Below are 22,429 nucleotides of genomic sequence, written 5' to 3'. Positions count from 1 at the left end.
TACAGAAACTATAGATGTGCCTCTCTTCCAGATCTATTTGCTGGGAGAAAAGATCTCCTAAGCCAAACATGGAGGAAGTAACATACGTGTAGCCCCTCATTTAGGGCAAGTCAGCATTAGGCAGCTTCCCCTCTGTGATTATTAGACCAGTTTCCCAAGAGGGAATTAATTGGACATATACAAATAAAGAAGCTATGCTGAGTCAAAGAGAAGCCTCGTAAGACCACACAGGTGGCAGTTGGGGGAGCAGTACTTGGACCCATCCCATGTGCTAGGGAACCACCTCTTCTCATACCTTCTCTTTCACTTAACAACAGCTTCTATTCCTTAGGACAAACCGATGCTCTTGATTCCTAACTAGAAATTTAGAGAGAGAAGCAGGGTATGATGTATCCTGTAGACTGTTAGAACAGCCTACCCTACATGCAACCAGGGGCTTTGGTGAGCTCAGGAGGAGAGTTTAAGGCTCAGTTCCAGGGCTTGGCCTGCAGCTCTCTCCCGGGTACAGCCAGACTCTCCCGAGGTTCTTGGATGCTCTCTGAAGCCTCTGTCACTGGGATGGACCAGGTGACTACTTAGCTTGGTTAGGACTCACATCTTACCCTCTCCCTTCCCTTGCAGCGTTATGTCATGCCCAGACCAGCAGAGGGCTCCATGAGGAGTTATAGAAGATGCCCCGTGTCTCCGCTCCTCTGGTGCTGCTTCCTGCTTGGCTCTTGATGGTGGCCTGTAGCCCACACTCCCTGAGGATCGGTAAGTACAGTTCAGCTCTGGATGATTGTCCCATTTTTGCCCTAAGTATACATAGAGGAAATGTCTATACTTCATAAGCTCTGTGGGATGCTTCCCTGACCTCCCTGAGTGAGGGGGCCCATGCTGACAGCGCCCATCTGTCCTTCCTGTCAGTGTCTAGAATAAAATGATACTTATTCCCTGGTATAATGTATGGCAGGTTCAGTCCTGAATGTGAAGGGGCAGTTGTTAGTAATGGGGGAAGGTGAGAATGGCCATAGGGATTCCAAATTACTGGAGATAGGCAGCTGGCTGCCTCTTCTGATTAGCTAAAGAAGAATCTAGAACTTGGTGGTAAGGTTGTATTTGGCAATTTGGATGAAGTCAGGAGTCTTCTTGGTGATTCCAGTCCAGCCTTCTGGGAAGGCCCTGAGTTGCTATCTGCTAGCCATGGCATAACTCTGAGAGGAATGACAGGGTGCCTCAGCCTCTCTGTCCTTGTTGCTGAGGACAAGCAGGATTGCCACCTACACCACTGGCACCCCCACTCCTGACAGTCGGGGTGGGGGAAACCACGTGTCTCTTCCTTACCATGAGCAAATAAGCCTAGACCACTAGAAGCCAAGGCTCCATAGATCTTGGGACCTGGTGGTAGAGATGAGGACGTCATCTAATCTAGCACACTTGGAGTCAGGACAGGTGGGAGTGTGTCAGAGGTCAGACATGTGTACATGTGTATGTGGGACATGGATCAGTGTGACATGAAATATCCAAATTTCTGTGGGCTGAACAGAAGCATTCTAAGAACAAGACCTCCAGTGTTAGGTAAGATGATTGTTCTTGTGGGCCGTTATGCAGATGACTGTGAGTCCTTCTTCCCAGACTGGAGGTGGTGGAGCAGAGTCATTGTGGTCATGACTGGATCTTTTCTATTTTTCCTTTTGAGACAAAGCCTCTCTATGTAAATCTCTCTGCTCTGGAACTCAGTATATAGACTAGGCTGGACTTGAACTCATATAGATCTATCTTACTCTGCCTCCTAAATGCCAGGATTAAAGGGGTCTTCCACCATGCCCAGTAGGACCCAGATCTTCAACATGAAACTGACAGGCTGGAAGCCAATGTAGAATATAAAATGGTTGGATGCTGGACAGGAGAACCCTTCCCATCACAACAAGCATTGATTTTAAAGGTTGGCACTTTAGTGATGGTCAGGAGGCCCAGGCACGGGCAAAAGCAGGCTGATAACTCAGACCACAGCCAGGTCAGGCATCACCTGTCAGAGGCTGGGACAGTGGGTTTCAAGCTGCTCCTTCCTCTTACCTAACAGGTGTATTTCTCCATGGAGATGCAATGGTTGCTGATCGACATCTCAGATGTGGACAAGTGATTCAATTCTCCCCCCACTCTGCACTCAACTCCTTGTTCTGCTTGACTTTAAAAAAAAAAAGACATTAAAAACAAGATTCTCCCTCCCTCTCTTTCTCATTCATATCTATAGAAACTACAAAATCTAATTTAATTCTGCTTGGTGATGATGCAAAGCGGTTCATATCTTTAAGATGCTTAATTTATAAGATGCCTACAGATATCTAGCATTTGCTTCGAGGTCCCCACCACTATCATCACGAAACGAGCAGATAAAATGGTAACCTATCAATTTCCATTTGTCACTAATGGGAAGCAGAAAGGAACTGAGCCAGAATTACAGCCCCCGCCCCCACCTTGCCTTTCTGAGCATCAGTTCTCTAGGGAAAGAAACACACACTGGAGCCCACAGATCTGGCTTGCTTGCTAGGTTAGCAAGAGGGCTTTAAGGAGTCCCCATAGGCTTCCCCTACCCATAAACAAACAGTGCTTGTCTGACCCTGTTGAATCCCCAATTCTGATTCATGTCAGTCTCCTTTAACCTGATTTCTAGCCACAGATCCCCCTGTCCATTAAGGTCAAACTGGGTTTGGTTTCCTAGAAAAGCCAGGAAATAAAGCTAAACTGGGAGAGGGGGGGCATGGAGGGGGAAGAGGGGGAGAGAGAGGATAGAGAGAGAGAGAGAGAGAGAGAGAGAGAGAGAGAGAGAGAGAGAGAGAGAGAGAGAGAGAGAGAGAAAGAGAGAGAGAGAGAATATGCCAGGATTTGTTTTGTCTCCTTGGTTATCCCTGGAGTTAGAAGTTAGGAGTTTTGTAAAGGTCCCTGATGGTTTTAGATGGTAAGGTGCTAATTACAGGGGCCCCAGAGGGAGAGTAGGGCAGGACTGGGAAGAGAAGTAGGACAAGAAAATGTGAGAAGCTCTACTTCATGCCGGGCAGCCTGGCACTCGGATGGGCTGGGTCAGTGCTGGGGTTCCCGGGTCTTTGACAGCTTCACAGAAAGGGGAGGGACCATGGTTCCATTTATGTTCTCAGGGGCCACTACTACCACAAACAAACCTCTATGGGTCTTTCCCCAGAGACTTCCCCTGTATCTACAGAATAGATGGCTGTCAAGGCAGAACTGTACATAGGGACAGGGAATGTTGGAGATAAATTGTTCAGTGCTCCATCCTCAGCCCCACTTGTCACCGGTGACAATATGGATGTTTGGAAGAGGCAGACAAACCCATTGCCCAGCCTTGTGATGGCTGTTTTTCATTCAAGTAAGGCACAGGGCGGGAGATGCAGCCAAATTGTCTATTACAGTGTCTGCTGCTTACCCCCCGAATGAAGTTTTGGGTCAGAGAAAGGAATTTTATTTATGGCTGTAAGGTTATCCGCATAAATTTCCCAAACTCTCACATGTGTGTCAGACCCCTTCAGTCATCTATCTCCTGAAAATGGTTTTGATTTTGCTTCTTTCCTCCTGGGTCCTCTGAGCAGTGACCAGGGAGCCACAAGTAAATAATGCCCACTCGTCTACCGCCCCACCTCTTCCCCAATCCCTGCAGCTTTCCCTGACTGGAAGACATCATGGCTGCTGGATCTTGTGATAACAGATGAGAGGGCCCTTATCCAACCTGCACATTTCTGCAGATGAAGGGATGTATGTAGCCGAGGTCACATGGTGATAGGTGGTTGGCCTGAGAGTCTAGAGGCTTTGACTCCTTTCTTCCAAAGACCTTTAGCTAGTAGGCAGTGTTGTCAGCATCTGTACCATGTGACATCTTCTCTTCTGTTCCCCGGATATCCTTTTAGTTAGTCAATGTCCTTGTCCCTGCTGCATTGGGTACTAAGTTCTTGTTAACTGATGGATGACTACTTGCCTGCCTTGGCCAGTTCTTCTGCACTGTATATACACTGAGCTACCCACTGCTGTCCAAGGGTGATGGAGACTCACTCATGCTCTCTCTACCTATGCCCTACTCTTCCCCTATTCCTCCTGGGACTCCTCCTCCTCTTCTCTGCTGCTTCCTCCTCCTCCCAGCTCCCTCTTCCTCCTCCCAGCATCCTCTTCCCTTTGCCCCTCCTCCTGCTCATCTCCCTCCACCTCTTTCCTTTCTTTTGCTTCTCCTCCTCTTCCTCTTTTTCTTCCTCTCCTGTCACTTTTGGCTAAAACAGCTCTTCATCTGAAAATGCTTTCCATGGGAACAGCAGCATCTCCTATAATCATGGCAATCCCAGCCAATGCATGGCTTTATTTCTGGTTTTAAAATACTGAAGGATGGATAATCATGACTTGTATGGTTTCTTACTTTGCCTTGGCATTTTTACACCCAATAAATTATCAGATGATAGCTGGCAGAGGAGGAAACCAGCAGGGACCAGCAGGAACTTCAGAGGTTTGGTCCTGATGCTGATGGCAGTTTCAGCATGGGTGGCATGGGACATTTCATGGGTTAAGTCAATACTAAAACCTCTTTCTTGTTTTAAGGCTTTCCAATTTAGTGAAGCAACAAGAGCTCAGATTTATCTGACACGCAGCCTCACTAGGACCCCAAAGCACTTCAGAACTACATTATTATTATTATTATTATTATTATTTTACTTAGTTGACTTCCTCTAAGAAGCTTCATCCTTTGCAGAGCATGTTCAACCTAGAGTTTTCAAACATTATAAAGATGAAACTAATAGGAGGCTTGGGGGAGACCAGTGGGAAGAATAAAGCCACTGGTTACTAATCTCATCCATTGTGTATTAAATCTATCGGACGGACCGAGACAAATCTACTGCCAATTTTTTTTTTATCTTTGTAGAGGATTCACCATGGGGTTTTTTGAGTAGTGGGATCCCCTCCTAATGTTACAACATGATTTGATTTATGAAAGTTTGGTCAATGTGCAACTTTTCATCTTTATTCCAAATTGAATCAGCTAGATAGGCAATCAGCCAGCATTACACAACAGTGGCAAATGGATATTGATGGGTGTCATGTGTCACCTAGAGAGGAGATACAAGAACATTCTGGGACACAATCTCTCTTTTGGTGAGCTCCAGGGAGTCTGTGTCTGTCTTACTCATGGATTTCCTCCCAGGACCTACTGTGGGCTGCAGTACCAGGCTTTTCCACCACCCACTAATTATTAATTATAAAAATGAATTATCTGTGGCAAAATGTGAATCTTGAGCTACCCTCTGAGTTCTCCAGTGCTCCCCTGCCAGGGTGAGTCGATGCCCATACGTGGCATCCCATTTGACCGCTGGCCCACAAGACATAACTAGGAAAGTGTGGTTTTGAATGTGAGATGTTCCCAGAGTATGTTTAAACACTCTGAACAGCTGCTGATGTTGTTTTGGAAGGGTCACATAACTTCAGGATGTGGAACCTCACTGGAAAATGGAGGGGGCCACTGAGCAAGGGCCTGGAGCCTTTACACCCCAGCCCCACCTCCTATCCACTGGTTTTCTGAATGTGAATGTACTGGCCCACAGCTTCACGCTCTTGTGGATTGCATCCTCCTCAACTGTGAGCCACAATAAACCCTTTGTTCTTCAAGGTGCTTCCTGGCACTTATTTGGTCACTGTGACAAGGCAAGGAGCTAATACAGAAAATGAGTGTTTTGCTCCCAAAGTAAATGTGCGCATCTGCAAATGCACATGCATCCAGATGCCAAATCACTGACCCTACCCCTTGCTTCTGGACCCGCTTGGACACCTGCACTTTGGGGTGGGTTTGGGAGGCTGGCAGGAGTTAGGTAGCTATCTAGGCCAGGGTGCTCTGTGAAGGCATCGACCAAGATGACACAACTCTCAAACTGGTACCGAAGGTGCCATGGCTAGCAGTGAATAGACCGTTCTGATGTGTTTACTGGGTTTCTAGGCAGCAGGCAGAAAGGGGCATGTGCTGTGAGGAAGAGCCCAAGGCTCTCAGGATTTGTGGCTTGCCCAGGATTCTGCAGAGATAAGTGGTAAAGTCCGAGGATATGAACTGAGTAGAATCTGAGGGTGTCATGGTCTGAGACAGCCTTTTGGCGGCACATTCCCTGTGCCCAAGATCCAAAAGCTTCCAGAGGCCAGAATGCTGCTGTTTGGACCTCACAGAGGAGTAGGCAAATCACAGCAGTGACTGTCAGTAACTTGGCCTTCTTTCTTATTTTCTAGCATATTGTGATGAATCTTTGGGGTTGGGGATTGGCAAAGGTCACAGTGCAAAGGCATCAGAAGTGAGACAGTGGGGCCCTGATCCTGTAACTATGAATTGTGAATGATGGAGTTGGTTTTTGTATCATTTTGGTGTGTGGCTGCCTATGTCTATCAGTTCTAGAATGGCCTAGCTTCCCTGCCTGGGACTCTCATTCATTTTGTCTGGCTGTGATGATAACCGCTCTTCAGTTGGATGCATCAAGGTCCAACCCTGCCTGATGAAGTGACCGGTACCCTTGATAGTCACCACTGGGTTGAGCTGGGAGCATATGGTACTGAAAGAATCTTTGCACATTGTATTTGAGGGAAAGGGAGTGGGGTTTTGGAAACTATGAAGGGAAATTTTTGTTTCCATATTTTAAAAAGTCTATCTGGCAGACAGAACGGGCATTTTGGACACCAGGTGACCATGAGAGGTTTAATAGGGATTTCAGCATCAAATTGAAGATTGGACCTGTCACCCTTAAGACCCCTTAGGGTGTGACAGTTTAGTTAGCCTTTGGTCCCATTCTCACATGGAAGACACTTCTGTTTCATTGTGGTCTCATTAATAACCATTAACAAGAGCTTAAATTGAGACAGTCACCTGCCTAATTAAAGCCATGACCCTATTTGGCTCCAGTTGCTTGGGGAGGTCAGGTAAGACATGCTAGCGGGCAGATCTTGTTTTGTGATATAGTCCAGATTCTCTGGGGGTGTCCTTTCTCCTTGTGGCTGTGGATGTGTGGTGGGTGGGAGAGGCAGCTGCTACACCTTAGCTGAGTGCTCCTGTGTGAGTTTGAGTTGATGGGTTGTACTCATGAAACCTCAACATTTTGCTCACAGCCTCTTGGCTCAGCGGCAGGCAAGACTGTGGTCACATCTAACTCTCATTAGTCGGGAGAAGCACACACACTTCCCAGCAGGGCTTATGGAAGCTGCTGGGGGAGCACAGGCCATTGGGATGCTGCAGACAAGCTAAGAGGCCTTTTGTAGATGGGTATTTCTTCTCACCTGGTGGCTGGTCAGCTCCTAGAGGACTGAGCTGTTGGTGCTTATCTAGCCCACAAAAGGACAAAGAGAATTGTGGAGAGAACCCAGGCTAATCCAGGCTTAGCTTTTCATGCCCTGACATCTGCTGTCTTCTTTGTCTGCAGATAGCATTCCTGTGCTGGCTTCAGGAGGTGCCAAGCATGAGTTCAGTGTGCAGCCATGCTTGGGAATGTCTGCTGATGTGACTGACCTCTGTAGATGAGAGGTGTTCTCCTCTGAATCTCTACCCCAGGGCAGTGGGCACTGGCTACAGCCAGTTTTGTTCCTCTCATCCATGTTTGAGGTGGGCTGGTGTCCACAGTGAACCGCTACTGCTCTGGGAAGCTCTCGCCCCTGGAATCCTCAGGCTGCCTTGTGCGTGTGTTCACCAGCTTGCCCAGTATTTCACCGTCGGCCTTAGGATTTACCCACCTGTTTTATACAAATATTTACAAAAATCTTATTTGAGTTCCATCCACACCTGGAGCCTAGGAGGGTGTCATGGGAGACAGTCTGCCTTTTGTCCCCTCGAGTGTCCTTCACACCAGATGACAGATCCTCTCTTGATTCCTGCCCTTCTTTAACTGTCTATGCCTCAGACACTTTTCTCTTTCCCTTTATAGAGGCACTATGGAAGAACTGCTTATCCAGCCCCTTTGCTTCCTCTCCCCCCTTTTCCTATCAACAGCACTCAGAATCAAACTTGATGGCCGGACATGGTGGCAAGCGCACTTAGCCACTGAGCCATCTCCGCGCCGTTCCCTCTCTGTGTTTCTCAATCTGTCTACAGTTGTTCCTCAGACCTTTGACCTCGAGTGTCTCCTGTATCTACCTCACTGCCATGGTGATCTTATGTACTTCTGTGTGGATGATCTTCCAGTCCCCCCCCCCCCCCTTCAGCTCTGAACCCATCCCGTAGGTCATCCATGCAGCTGTCTATCTGCCATCTTTACACCGGTGACAAGACTCAGATAAGGCATGCCTGAGGTTGAGATCCTGATTGTCACCTCCTGGCCTGCCCTTCCCATCGCATCTCCAGTCAGGAAGCGGTATTGAGAGGAATGTCGAGATGGCTCCGTGGGCAAAAGCACTGGCTGTGCAAGCGTGGGAACTTGCTGAGTTCAAATCCTCAGCATCCATATAAAAAGCTCCGCATGGTTACCTGTACCCATCTCCCCCCCCGCCCCCCGAATTGTGGAACAGTTGCATCCTGGGAGGTTGCCTAGCCAGAAAGCTGAGTTCTTGGTTCAGTGAGGGACCCTGTCTCAGGGATGCAATAGAACAGCGATACAGGAGGACACTGGGTGTCCTCCTCTGGCCTCCACAAGTGTGTGTGGACGCATGCATCCAAACACTCATGTATACATACACACATATTAAAAAGTACAAACACAGACCACAATCTCTTACTCTGTCATACCTGTTTGTAATTGGGCTCCAGATCTTGGAGCTGTCCTTCATCCCACCAGCCTCGGACACTGCCCCATTGCCATCAAGTGCTGTTGGTTTAACTTTCCAAGGTCAGCCCCTATGACTCAAAAACTTCCTGCCAGCTCGGGCATTCCTTCCCTGTTCTGAGCCACCCTGACTATTTTCCCACAGTGCAGCAGACATTTTTCTCTTGTTTCCTGGCTCATTATTATGTCACCTGTTGATCTAAACTATGACAGCAAGAGCAACTCTTTTAAAATAGAAGTTGGGTCATGTCAGGTCGCTGCTCTTCCCCTCATTAGAGCAAAGAATGGAGTCCCCTTGATGACCCTCAAGGCTCCATGGCTTGTCCGTCTTCTGTTTATTTATGGTTTCATTTCTTACAGTCTGCCCATTGCTCATGGCATGCTAGCCCAGCCTATGAGCATCTTTCCTCCCTCCCCCAACATACTGAACATGTGTCTGCCTTATGATCTTTGTCCATGCTCTTCTCTCTGCGTAGAGCACTCTGGGTAGCAGCATAGTTCATTCATGCTTGGCAGTCACATCCTGAGGAGCTTCAGAGCTGAGAGCCTTTGGGAGGCACAGACTTAGTGGCCCCACTTGGTGCAGAAGCATCAACAAGAACTTCTCCATCACCTAGAACAGTAAATACACTGACACAATAGGCTGACCTGAGGTCACCGTTCTCTGAGCTCTGCTTTCTAGTCAAAGCCAGGTCTTGGGGCTCCTCTGGATCCTGCTCTGAGGAACCCCAAGCCAGAAGTTAAGTGACTAACATCAGTGTGCACCTCGGCTGAGAATCTTTGTCCCTCAGATTCAAACAAGGCAGCCCCACCTGTGTGTTCCCTGCAGTCCCCACATCTCCATTGCGTTTGGGTTGCCAAGCTTACCTTGCTGTTGTGACTATGCCAAGCTCTTCAGGACTGTGGCCAGGTGGGCCTTACTTATCTCAGTCTTCCAAGAACCCAGAGGTCCAAACCCAGACCTAGAGTCCCAGCTGGGACAATGTGACAGGCTTCTAGCCTTTTGCTGACACTGCTGCTGTTGGCCAGGAGCCCACAGTCATGGCTGCTTGCCTGTGCTTACGTTCACAAAAATCTAAATGATGGGCAGGGACCCCATTACAACCCACTAAGCCTCAGAATAGTGATGACCGCTGTTCTTTCTTCTTCTCTCTTCATCCACTATTGGGGTTTTAGGCAGGCTGTGAGGGCCCTGCAGAGCGGGGCTGGTGATGGCATCTTAGAGAGCTAAAGAGATGGATTTTTCTCCCCTCAAGTTCATTACTAGTGTTCTTACATCATTGCGTGGAATTCACTCAGCATCCTGTTTACTTTCATCCCCAAAGGGATTCCCTTTCTTTCCTCCTTCCAGGTGAGGATTTGATCCCCTAAACCAGAGGCACCCTTATCATCTGCTTCTAAACTACTAGTGGCATGTACTCTGGCTAGGTAGGGCTGGGCTTGTCCTGTGTTTAGCTCAGAGCCATTCTGCACTAGCTGCAAGGGTCTTGGTGTGCAGAAAGTCAGGCCTAAGTTCTTCCAGATCTGTGAACCTCAGCCTCAGGAACATTCCTATCTGGCTTTGCTCAGGGTCCGCAGGCAGAGGCTGCTCTTTGACAGTGGGTGGCTTCTAGATCTGAAGACACCTGTGTCAAGTTACCAGATGTTGCAGGGGTGAGGCGTTCCTGATAGTAAGTCAGTGGCTCCCTCCAAGCTATGAATTTCCACGTCTAGGACATGGTCCTTTGAGCACAGGATGACACATAAAAGGGGGAGTGTGACACTTTGCTAGCAATACTCACAAATTCCCCTCAGGAGCAGGGATCTAACAACATGAGACTTTGAGCTTTCAGCTCTCAGATGAAATAACAGGGGTTTTCCCAGAGATGACAGAACACGGACGCACACAGCCCCGGGGGCCTCTGTAAGAAGCTGCCTCTAGGGGTTGCTCCCAGGAGACTCTAGTCAGCAGCTTGTGCTGTGGTATGCTTGCAGTGGGTGTGCCCGGATCTCTGGTGGCACCATCCCCCCAAAATCTCAGATCAACAACCCAGAGAAGAGGGAAGCCCAGAGTTAAGGAATTCTCTGATACTTCATCACTTCTTGGATCAGTTGTGTCTCAGTCAGGGTTTCTATTCTTGCACAAACATGACCAAGAAGCAAGTTGGGGAGGAAAGGGTTTATTCAGCTTACACTTCCACATTGCTGTTTATCACCAAAGGAAGTCAGGACTGGAATCCAAGCAGGTCAGGAAGCAGGAGCTGATGCAGAGGCCATGGAGGGATGTCACTTACTGGCTTGCTCCCCCTGGCTTGCTCAGCTTGCTTTCTTATAGAACCCAGGTCTACCAGTCCAGGGATGGCACCACCCACAATGGGCTGGGCCCTCCCCCCTTGATCACTAGTTGAGAAAAAGCCTTACAGCTGGATCTCATGGAGACATTTCCTCACCTGAGGCTCCTTTCTCTGTGATAACTCCAGCTTGTGTCAAGTTGACACAAAACCAGCCAGTAAAAGTTGGATGTGAAAAGGTCCCATCTCATGGCAAGGGCAGGTGAATGCTAATTGGAGCGGATCTGGAAACTTAAGAGTCATAATGGAATTGGGGTTGAACGACGGCAATCAGTGGCACCGGTTGAGATGGAATAGGGTATTGAAATGATTTCTGTTTCCATCCTCAGAGAGTTGCTTTTATTTAATCAGTCTCTCACTTGGCTGTCATGGGGGGATGACCTTTCAGAAAACAAGGGAGCACCTGTGAGGGGCTAGAGCAGAGGAGGCAGGGCTCACCTGCTTCTAGAGACTTAGTGCTCGTGTTTACTGCCTGCTGGGTTCTGAATCGATATTTCCCTTAGCATGAAGCCACGAGGATGGTCTCGTGGGACAGCACAGAGGTCACATTCAAGTTTGATGTCCCAGACACCATGGAACAGTCCTGGTTTTGGATTTTTGACTTTATGTTCCCAAATCTCATTCATATGTGCATTGAAATGACTGAACTTTTCCCACACCCAATTTCCCATTCCTAAGCAGGGAATAATAGTGCTTATCACTAATTAATTAATTGGTATTAGCTCAGAGGAACATTGTAGCGTACCATGAGCAGCATATGGCATATCGTAATATTTTGTAAATATTAGTTCTGGTCCTTGTGTTTCGTTCAAGGGATGGTATTTAACTTGATTCCAGGAGGCAACCACATGGCTCCTATAGGGTGGGGAAATGGGGAGGCCTTCACTGACACAGGGACCTGGAATTAAATTATAGTTTTGCATGTGACCTGGTGGGAATTGAATTATTTGGCCTCCGTGGACTGCTATAAAAAGGGGATAATGAACTCACCTTGCGTGATTGTTGTGGTTTACGTGAGAGATAACGTATGGAAAACAGCTGGTAGAACGCTTGACAGTCGGCAGGGCGTCGATAAATAATAGCTGTTATCAGGGGCACTTGCATTGTTGCCATTACTATAGTTTTTCTATTGCTGTCATAACAAGTTACCATGAATTTAGCAGCTTAAACAAGACAAATTTATTATCTCAGTCTGTAGTTCAGAAGTCTTACTGAGCTGAAGATAAGATGTTCCTTCCTGGGGGCTCTTACCAAGCATCTGTTTCCTGCCTGTTTGGGTCGCTGGTGGAATTCACTTCCTTGTGGTTACAGGACCAAGATTTCCGATTTCTCCTTGGCCTCAGCTAAGGGCCCTTTCCAGCTTGTAGTGGGCCGAGTGTTCGTCAATGGCTTTCTCCCTCTACACTCAAAGCCAGCCACGGTGAACTGCGTTCTTTTTACGTCTACTCCTGCAGCTGCATCCGGGAAATGGTCTCCAGGGTTAAGGAGTTCTGAGATTACACTGAGCCAGGGCTATGGTCCCAAGTCATCTCTTCATCTTAGGCTCAGTCATTAAACTTAACCTCAATGGAATCTGAGGTCCCATTTTCTACATAAAGTAATGTACTCTTGAAGCCAGGGCATGAGCATGTTCAGGGCCGCTGTTCTGCTCACCAGAGTTACTATGGTTAGCCTCTAAAGATAGAAGCCTGGGCCACAGAACATTCTTGTGAACAGTGTCTGGTGCAGGTGACTCTTGGGAACTGTTCCCAGCCAAAACTTGAGCCTGAATTCATGGATTCCCAGTGTCGATCATTGTTTCGCTTGAGAACCAGGCATCCCAGCCCACTGGAGCCAAACTCCCCCATGGTGGAAGTTGCCACATAAGCTGGTCACATTACAGAAACTGAGCCCATGCCAGCAGTACAGAGGCAGCCAGGAAGGTGCTGTGTAACAGGAAATGCTTTATCACTTTGATTTAATAATCTCAGCACTTCTCACATGTCAGGGCACCAGCAGAGTAGTCTACAAGCTGAATGCTATCTGAGGCTGTCACGTGGGCTTTGCCAGGTTCAGCATGGAGTGATGTGTTTATTTCCTGCCTCAGGGCCTGGAGAAAATAATATCCCCCAGAGTCCTGGCAGACACTTACTCTACCTCCTGTCATCCTTCCTGCGAGGACGGGGCCACTTCTGCTTTTAGAAGTGACTGTGTGAGAGAGGCATGGAAGGCCTGGTGTCTGTGGTCTGATCTAGACTGTCCCTCGGTCCTCTGGAACTTTGTGACATGGACTGTGCCCCATCATGGTCTAATTGCTAGAAGGGAAGGCTCCCAGACACACAGGACTAAAGAGTCCTGGGAAATAAGGTAGAGCTACACGATTAGGCTGTCATGGTAATTGTGGTGGTCCGGGGACAGTGGGCATGCTGGCACTGACTGTGTGGCCCGGGGACAGTGGGCATGCTGACACTGACTGTGTGGTCTGGGGACAGTGGGCATGCTGGCACTGACTGTGTGGTCTGGGAACAGTGGGCATGCTGGTATGGAAATGTCTGTCCTTCCCAGATATTTTCACTGTTGCTACCCCGAGTAGATTAAATGGCTGTGAATATGGCCTCCAGAGACTGTATTTGGGAGATGGAATAGGCATCATGCTTACTGAACACCTACTGTGCGCATCACTTTCTATACACTCCCTAAGTCAGGTTTTTACAGCCTCTATAGGTGGATTTGATAAGACCTGGTATTTGAGTATAAAAACTCTTGTGTTGGAGGACCAAAGGAACCCACATAGAGGCAGAACAGTAAAGGATTTGAACTAGGTTTCTTATCTGTGTTCTGTTCCCCACATGAAACCTTTCTCTGGTGAGTTCCCACACGGAGCTCTGAGGCTGTGCCTTGTGGACCAGAAGCTGGGGAGAGGGTAGATATGACCACAGCTTGCCCCAGACTAGGGTGAAGCTCTAGGGCAGAAATCCCTCTGCAGCTCCACCCCTGTCTCTGCAAAGAGGGTTAGGGAGGTGGAGGGAAGGGGAAGGAGGGAAAGGGAAGAGAAGAGAAAGGGAGAGAAGAGGAGGAGAGGGGCGGGAAGGGAAGTAAAGGGAAGGGAAGGGGATGGGAGGGAAGGGGAGGGAAGGGGAGGGAGGAACTAACTCAGCATTGAACCGCAGGAGTAGTACAGCCGAAGGCACCTTAGGCTAAAAATAAAAGCTGAGGCTGCTGTGCTCTAAGGGGCCAAGTCTATGTGCTGGCTTTATTTATAGTTCCTTATTTATTATTTTCCAAATGATGTTTAAGCAGGAATCACATGGCAATGATCTTTGATTACTTATGTGGCTAATGGCTGAACATATATTACCATTGCTGTTTATTCAGCGCCGCTAAATGTACTGGGTATTTCTCTTCCATAAAACCACCATGGAAAGGGTCAGGAGAAGGGAGCAAGCCATAGCAGGGGGCCAAGCCAAGGAAGAAGTGTGGGGGTAGAGAGAAAGCCATGGAGAACTAAGGGTAGAGTTTCCGCTTGGGAACCAGAACTGTCTAGCTGCAACGTTAAGAGCAACATACACGGGATCTTTATTTTGCGTCAGGTGTGATGATAAGTATGTTTGAGATAATTTAACCCTGCCACGTTCTCTGTCATTTTACAGAGAGCAGAGGCCCAGAGAACTCTAGTAAGGTACTCGGTACACTGAGGGCTGGAGGCTGTGATAAGCTATCCAGTTCACGCCCTCTGCCGCTGCGTATACCTAACTTTCTGAGTAAGCAGCCCAGGAACAGAGTGGAGAGTTTGTTGCTCTGGAACACGGAGTGAGTGTGAAGAACGGAGTTGGCTGCCACTGTTTCTTCCTGCAGTGTTTGCAGCTCCCTCAGAGCCAGCCGTCCTCAGGTCTGGGGCATGGCCTACCCCAGAGTCATCTGATATAAGCCCTGGAGGATCCCTGGGTTGGGATCAGGGATGCCAGACTTAGGTGACAGTAGCTGGAGCTTGCTTTCCAGACCCATGGAGCAGAAGGATTGGATGTGGGAATGGCCTGGGCACTGCCAAGTTTAAGACCTGGAGATGAACAGCCTTGTGACTCTATCCTTGGGGTATCTGAGAAGAGCCCCGCTCTCCTCCCAGAGAAAGCATACGCTACACTTCCGGGCCAGTGACTGACACTGCCTCTCCTCATGCCATTCTGGCTCTTCCTGCTCTATCCTTCTACCTCAGCTTCCTCTGGAAGGAGGGAGTTAAAGAAGGGGCAGAGAGGCTATTCTGTGCTTTATGGCTTGCTTTGGGGAAGGGCATGTAGTTGCTATGGCTCACTCTGGGGAAGAGGAGTCCTATCTTCTGTGGCCTGCCTTGGTGGGAAAAGAGGAATGAGATACAGAAGGGTCAGAGAAGGTGGAGTGTCCTCAGTCTGAACTTTTGAGCCTTAGTGTTCAGCCTGTCTAGGCACCATGCTTGCTGTACCATATTCTGAATTATAACAGCAATTGCTAAGCATTGGCTAAGTGACCATTCAAAGAAATCCTTCCGAGGCTGGGCTGGGCTAGCATTTGTTCTCTGGTATCCACGTACCCACTAGCTTCGAAACTGGGGACACCAGGAGAAGAGACAAGTTTGAAATGGGTTGTTACATAGGCAACAGAAGATGAGCAAATGCATCGGAGTCATTCTGGATGGGGGATGGAGGAAAGCTCTTAATTGTCTGTGTGCCTGGCACACCTGAAGGAAGAAGGAGAGACCTTCTGGGGGCACAGGGAGGATTCCGGGGCTCCCCTCCTCACTGCAACTCTGTTGTCTACTACCCAATCTTTCAATTATGTCCAAATGCATGCCGTGAAGCCTTTGACCATTAGAAGGAAGCTTCTGTGTGCTTGGCCCAGCATCATGTAAGTAGGACCACCCTATGGTGGGGTGGGCTGGCCTCAGGCCTCTGTAGGCTTTCAGTGTTCTCCCTCAGAGCCATTCCCTTCATCTGAGACCCAGCCGGTGGCCTCCTGGGGTTTCCATAGATGAAAGGGGACTTGAAAAGAGGATCCTTGGATAGTAGAAGAAATCACAGACAGCAGAGGGGAGGAGGAGGAAGGGGAGAGTCGGGGTAGAGAAAGGAGGCAGGGAGAGACCTGTGTCAGTAGAACTTGGGGTATAGTACAGGCAGAAGAAAGCCCCAGATGTGGAGAGCTGGGGAACCTGAAGGGCTCAGCATCCTGCTAAGCTCCAGTGTTTTCTCTCCGTGGCCTGCCAGATCCCTGTTGGGTCTGTGATCCTGCTTTGACGCTGCAGCAGGCATATTTTCTGTCCCTCTGTCATCTCCTGTGCTGCTATGGCCTCTCCCTCTCTCTCTCATTTCCTTTTGCCCTTCTCTGTATTTACAGCCCACCTGGGCCTGAGCGATGTAGCTGTTGGCTTGCTCTCTCGGTTTTATAGACAGGTTCAGAGAGCCCAGAGGCCAAGGCCTGGTTTGGGAGAGGGAGGGTAATGAGGACATAGAGCAGAGGCGGCCCACTTAGATCAGATTTTAATAAAGCTTCCAGCTGACATAAATCATACCAGTCATGGGCAGCCCATTATCTCTGAGTGTAGGGGTCAGCTCAAGGCTGTCTCCTAGGACCTGGGTTAGGCAAACCTGGGTAAGGAGGCTGCCAGATAGAGGGAAGGCCTTCTTGATGGTGAGACTATAAGAACATGGCTGGAGGGGAAGGCTCGTAGAGGGGAGGCCGAATGCCTGCTCTTTCGGCAGCTGTTAATTAGTTGCAGATGATGAGATAATTCATAAAAATTAGCGATGATTCCCTTCATTGTGTTAATATCACCGGGCAATAAAACTGCTGTTAAGAATGACTTTTCTCTGCATCAAGGAGCAGGGTGGCAAAGAAGAAGCCGTCCTTTACAGGGCTAGATAGAGGGCCGGATAGAGGGAGGGAAAGGGGGAATCAGCTGGTGAGGCCAAGAGAAGGGAGTTATTCCCAAGCTTTGGCTGGAACCATCCGAAAGAAGTCGAACTGAAATGCAGATCATGGTGTTCCAGAGCCCTGGCTGGGGAAGAGCTGTAGCTACTCACCTTGGTAGCCATGGTAGAGGACTGAAGAATGGTGGGAAGCTTTTCCATGTTGTTCTTTAGATGGAAGATGGTGGCAACCAGAAGGCGAGGCGTAAGTCTCTCCTGGGGAGCAGGGAGCTGACAGAGCCCACAGGGGAATCCCTGGAGAGCAGGGACACTTGTGTATTTAGCCCCGTCTGGCCTTGACCTTGTCCATCTGCTGTGCTGAATGCTTTATTCTTGTCTACCAAGCTTTGCCCTCACCGGTTAATGTGAGTCTCTCAGTGTCCCCAGAGTCTTTCTCATTAGCACCTCACCCATGCTGTCCCATGTGTCAACTCGGGACTGTGATTTGCAACCTTTAAAAAAAAAAATCTGGCCAAAGCCAGGTGTGATGGTGCATGCTTTTAAAGCTACACCTTTAGTCTCTGTGAGGTCAAGGCCAGCCTTGTCTACCTAGTGAATTTCAAGCCAGCCAGGCCTACATGGAGGAACCCTGTCTCAAACAAACCAAGAAACAAACAAACAAAAACCAACCAGCCAACCAATTAAATAAATGACAAAATCTGGCCAGCTTATATTGTTTAACCCTCAGGTAAACTGTAGGTTTATTTATTCCCTGTAGGTACATGGTCTTCAACTTTGTCACGCTGTGACCCTTTAATACAGTTCCTCATGTTGTGGTGATTTTCAACCATAAAATTATTTTTATTGCTACTTCATGGCTGTAATTTTGCTATTGTTATGAGTCATAACGTAAATATTCGTGTTTTCTGATAGTCTTTGGGGTTTTGACAGACAGGCCGAGAATCACTGTTAGAGACAAACATTCCCTGCACTGTGCCTGCCTGCTTTGATCCCCATACTGGACTCTCAGAGTGAAGAGTAGGTAGGGTCTTTCCTGATACAACCCAGCTGACATCCCCAACAGAGATGTATGGAGAGTACTCCGTACTCTACTCCCTGCCTCCTACTCTGTCTGCTTCCTAAACATGCCACACTTTCATATCTCATACCCAGGAGGGTGTGTCCCAAGTGTCTGCCTGGTGGATCCTCGCTAATTCTCTACCAGCATCTTTAATGTCAAGCTCCCTGACGGAGGCATTCCCTGCTTCTCTCTGTACGCAGCCTTCTGCTTTAACAGCTTTGTGCATTCCTTTCTGGTAGCAGCTTTGCTTTGGCGCTTGAATCCACTGTGCTCATTTGAGAACGTTGACTAACGCAGAGTAGACATTTCCTAAGTTTCTGAATAAACAAATGAACTAAAGCTCAAATATAAGGTTAGTTATAGGCACGGACTTTCTTTTTTTTTTTAAATTAGTTACCGCCATTTGTGGATTTGTGTGATATGTAGAGATTCCACAAAAGTCCTTTTTCTCCTTCCTCCTTTAGATGTGTTCCACAGCAAATACCTTTACCCACTGAGCCATCTTGCCAACCCCCTACTCCCTATAACACCATTTATTAACCCATGATAAAGATAATATTGGCTTAGAGAAGAGATGATGGAGATGTGAAACGTAAACAGATATGGTTAGAGTTAAACTGACTGGTTCTGGTATGAAGGATGAAGAAGAATGTAAGAAGGACCAGCCAGGTAGCAACACAGATAATGTGTGCTGCTTATTGAGATACAAAGAGGGCTCTAAGGAGCAAGTTTGTGGTTAAGGTGGGGAGGTGTGAATTCCATCTGTAGACGTGAGATTTGAGTTGTTTCAAAGGCAAGCGGAGACACCAGGGAGTCAAATGGGCTTTGGATATTAGATCACAGAGAAGCAGACTCATGTGGAGATAGGAACAAGGGAGCTGTTTGGTGTACAAATGGCCTTCAGAACCACGGGGCTAGGCAGCCTCCAAGTGGGTAGATTGTGGAAAACACATGGAGGACCAAGTACCAGGTAGCCTAGATGACTGCTTAAACCCAAGAACGGAGGAGGGTTCTAGGGCCATCACTCAAAACAGACATAAACTAAGGAATACATAATGGATTTCAGGGCCAACTCAGACAAGGTGACTTGTATCATTTTCCAAGACAGAGTTTCTCTGTGTAACAAGTCCAGGCTGCCCTTTGTAGACCAGGCCGACCTCAAATTCAGAGACCCACCGGCCTCTGCCTCCCAAGTGCTGGGAGTGAAAGCATGTATCAAAGCCCAGCCCAGACAAGACATGTTGACCAGCAGGGAAAAGCAGAAGGCTGTGAGTTTTGTGTCTGGGGGCAGCAGGGTGGATTGATCAGATAGCCATGAGAGAGTAGGAGTGTTCTGAAGAGATGGACTCTCGTTACGTTCTAGAGAAAGCAGACATTAGCTCGTGAGTGTTCCTCTGTGAAGGCAGGCAGTTATCTCTTGTGAAGAGTTGGAAGATCCTCAAAGGATAAGACACGAACTCGGTCTTGTAAATTAACACAGAACTTTTCCAGTCCATTAACACTTTCTGGCAAGCCTCCTTTGTTTCTCTCCTGGGAAGAAATCAAAGCCAAGCAAATGCAGCACACATTTGATTTCCCGGTGGCTGATTGGTTTTCTTGCTCATTCATACTTAATACCTCTCTGGCTAAATCTCTGCCAGTCAAGGTTAAGGAGAAAGAATTAGAAAGTGTAGCATTTGATCACCCATCTCTAGAAGCTTGAGGAGACATTTTTAATGCATATGAAAATTTAAATGACCGTGAAGACAATCTAATAATTATAATAGGGGGGAAATAGATGTAAGGGATCAATGGATGGTGCTGACAGGATCAGGGACAAGGACCCAGAAAGAGGACTGCTCTGCACCTGAGTCACAGAGGAACAAAGTTCCAGTAAAGGGGGAATGGCATCAGGTGGAATGGAGCTGGCTCAGAATTGCAGAGGACGTTTAGATCTGCTGCCATCTGTTGGTGAGTATGGGAAAGACCCCGGAACACAGCCACAATGGCTCAATGATACCAGGGAGAACCTGGTTCTTTCCTTATTATTATTATTTTTTTCTCTTCCTCTGCTCTTTCCTCACCTCTCTCTCTTTCTGATAATTCTCAGTGGAGAGCAGAATCCAAGTTCACTCCAGCGGAAGGATCTTGGCAATGTTAGGTCACTCTTTTTTTTTTTTATTGGCTATTTTATTTATTTTCATTTCAAATGTTATCCCCCTTTCCTGGTTCCCCTCTGCAAACCTCCTATTCCCTCCCTATGCTTTTATGAGGGTGCTCCTCTCCCCCCTCACTTCTACCTCACCGTCCTAGCATTCCTCTACATGGGGGCATCAAGCCTTTACAGAACCAAGGGCCTCCCCTCCTATTGATGCCAGATAAGCCCCTTTAGCTCCTTGAGTCCTTCCCCTAACTCCTCCATTGGGGTCCCTGTAATTAGTTTGATGGTTGACTTCCAGAATCCACATCTGTATTGGTCAGGATATGACAGAGCTTCTCAGGAGACAGCTGTATCAGGCTCCTGTCAGCAAGCACGTCTTGACATCAGCAATGGTGTCTGGGTTTGGTGTCCACATGTAAGATGGATCCCCAAGTAGGGCAGTCTCTGGGTGGCCTTTCCTTTCCTTCAGTCTCCGCTCCTCTCTTTGTCCCTGTATTTCCTTTATACAGGAGCAATTCTGGGTTAAAATTTTGGAGATGGGTGGCCCATCAACCGGGAGGCCATGCCTACCTAACCTCTGGATGTGGTCTCAACAGGTTCTCTCTCCTCATCGTGGGGTATTTCAGGTATTTCAATTAATGCCATCCCTGTGGGGGTTCCTGGAGGCTCTTGATTTCTTGACATCTGGGACTTTCTGGTGGCTATCCCCAGCTCTCCATCCCACACTGCTACACACCTCTGTTCAATTTTCTGACCCTCTGTACATCTCCTCCATTTCCTCCCATATCTGATTCTGCCACTCCCACCTCTGCCTCCTCTCTTTCTCCCAAGTCCCTTCCACCTTCTACTTTCCTTGATTATTTTGTTCCTCCTTCTTAGTAGGACGGAAACATCCACTCTTTGGTTTTCCTTCCTCTTGAGCTTCATGTGGTCTGTGAATTGTATCATGGGTGTTCCAAGCTCTTTGCCTAAAATCCACATTATCAGTGAGTGCATACCATGTGTGTTCTTTTGTAATTGAGTTACCTCACTCAGGATGATATTTTCTAGATCCATCTGTTTGCTTGCAAATATTATGAAGTCATTGTTTTTAATAGCTGAGTAGTATTCCATTGTGTAAATATACCACATTTTCTGTATCCATTCATCTGTTGAGGGACATCTGTACTGTTTCCAGTTTCTGGCTATTATAAATATGGCTGCTATGAACATAGTGGAGCATGTGTCCTTGTTATATGTTGGAGGATCTTTTAGGTATGAGCCCAGGAGTGGTATAGCTGGCTCTTCTGGTAGTACTATGTTCAATTTTCTGAGAAACCAACCAGACTAATTTCCAGAAGGGTTGTACCAGCTTGAAATCCCACCAGCAATGGAGGAGTGTTCCTCTTTCTCCACATCCTTGCCAGCATCTGCTGTCACCTGAGTTTTTGATCTTAGCCATTCTGACTGGTGTGAAGTAGAATCTTAGGGTCATTTTAATTTGTATTTCTCTGATGATTAAGAATGTTAAACATTTTTTTAGTTGCTTCTCAGCTATTCAACTTTCCTCAGTTGATAATTTTCTATTTAGCTCTGTACCCCATTTTTAATGCGGTTATTTGATTCTCTGAAGTCTAACTTCTTGAGTTCTTTGTATATATTGAAGATTAGCCTCTCTGTCAGATATAAGATTGGTAAAGATATTTTCTCAATCTGTTGGTTGCTGTTTTGTCCTATTGACTGTGTCCTTTGCCTTACAGAAGCTTTGCAATTTTATGAGGACCCATTCATTGATTCTTGATCTTAGAGCATAAACCATTGGTGATATGTTCAGAAAAATTTCCCGTGTCCATGTGTTCCAGGCTTTTCCCCACTTTCTCTTATATTTGATTCAGTGTATCTGGTTTTATGTGAAGGTCCTTGATCCACTTGGACTTGAGCTTTGTACAGGGAAATAAGAATGGATCAATTTACATTCTTCTACATGCTGACCACCAGTTGAACCAGCACCATTTGTTGAAAATGTCTTTTTTCCCACTGGATGGCTTTAGCTTCTTTGTCAATGATCAAGTGACCAAAGGTGTGTGGGTTCATTTTTGGGTCTTCAGTTCTAGTCCATTAATCTACATGTCTGTTTGTATACTCCGTAATACAGCTTGAGGTCAGGGATGGTGATTCCCCCAGAAGTTCTTTCATTGCTGGGAATAGTTGTTGCTATATTGTTTTTTTTTTTTGTTATTCCAAATTGTTCTTTCTAACTATATGAAGATTGAGTTGGAATTTTGATGGGG

The 22,429-nt window shown here is 47.4% G+C and overlaps 1 protein-coding gene across 1 annotated transcript in view; it reads left to right on the top strand.

The window, feature by feature from the left end:
* Positions 1–671: 671 nt before the first annotated feature.
* Positions 672–22,429, top strand: part of GRIK4 (glutamate ionotropic receptor kainate type subunit 4) — a gene marked incomplete at both ends in the record, with an annotated part of 286,472 nt that continues 264,714 nt past the window's right edge. Inside the window, one exon of the mRNA XM_080929959.1 lies at positions 672–753. Coding sequence (XP_080786085.1) covers positions 672–753 — 82 coding nt within the window. The remainder of the gene's footprint in view (positions 754–22,429) is intronic.

Source organism: Micromys minutus (genome assembly GCF_963924665.1).
Source record: "Micromys minutus genome assembly, chromosome: 16".
Lineage (NCBI taxonomy): Eukaryota > Metazoa > Chordata > Mammalia > Rodentia > Muridae > Micromys > Micromys minutus.
This window is presented reverse-complemented; position numbering and strand designations above follow the sequence as displayed.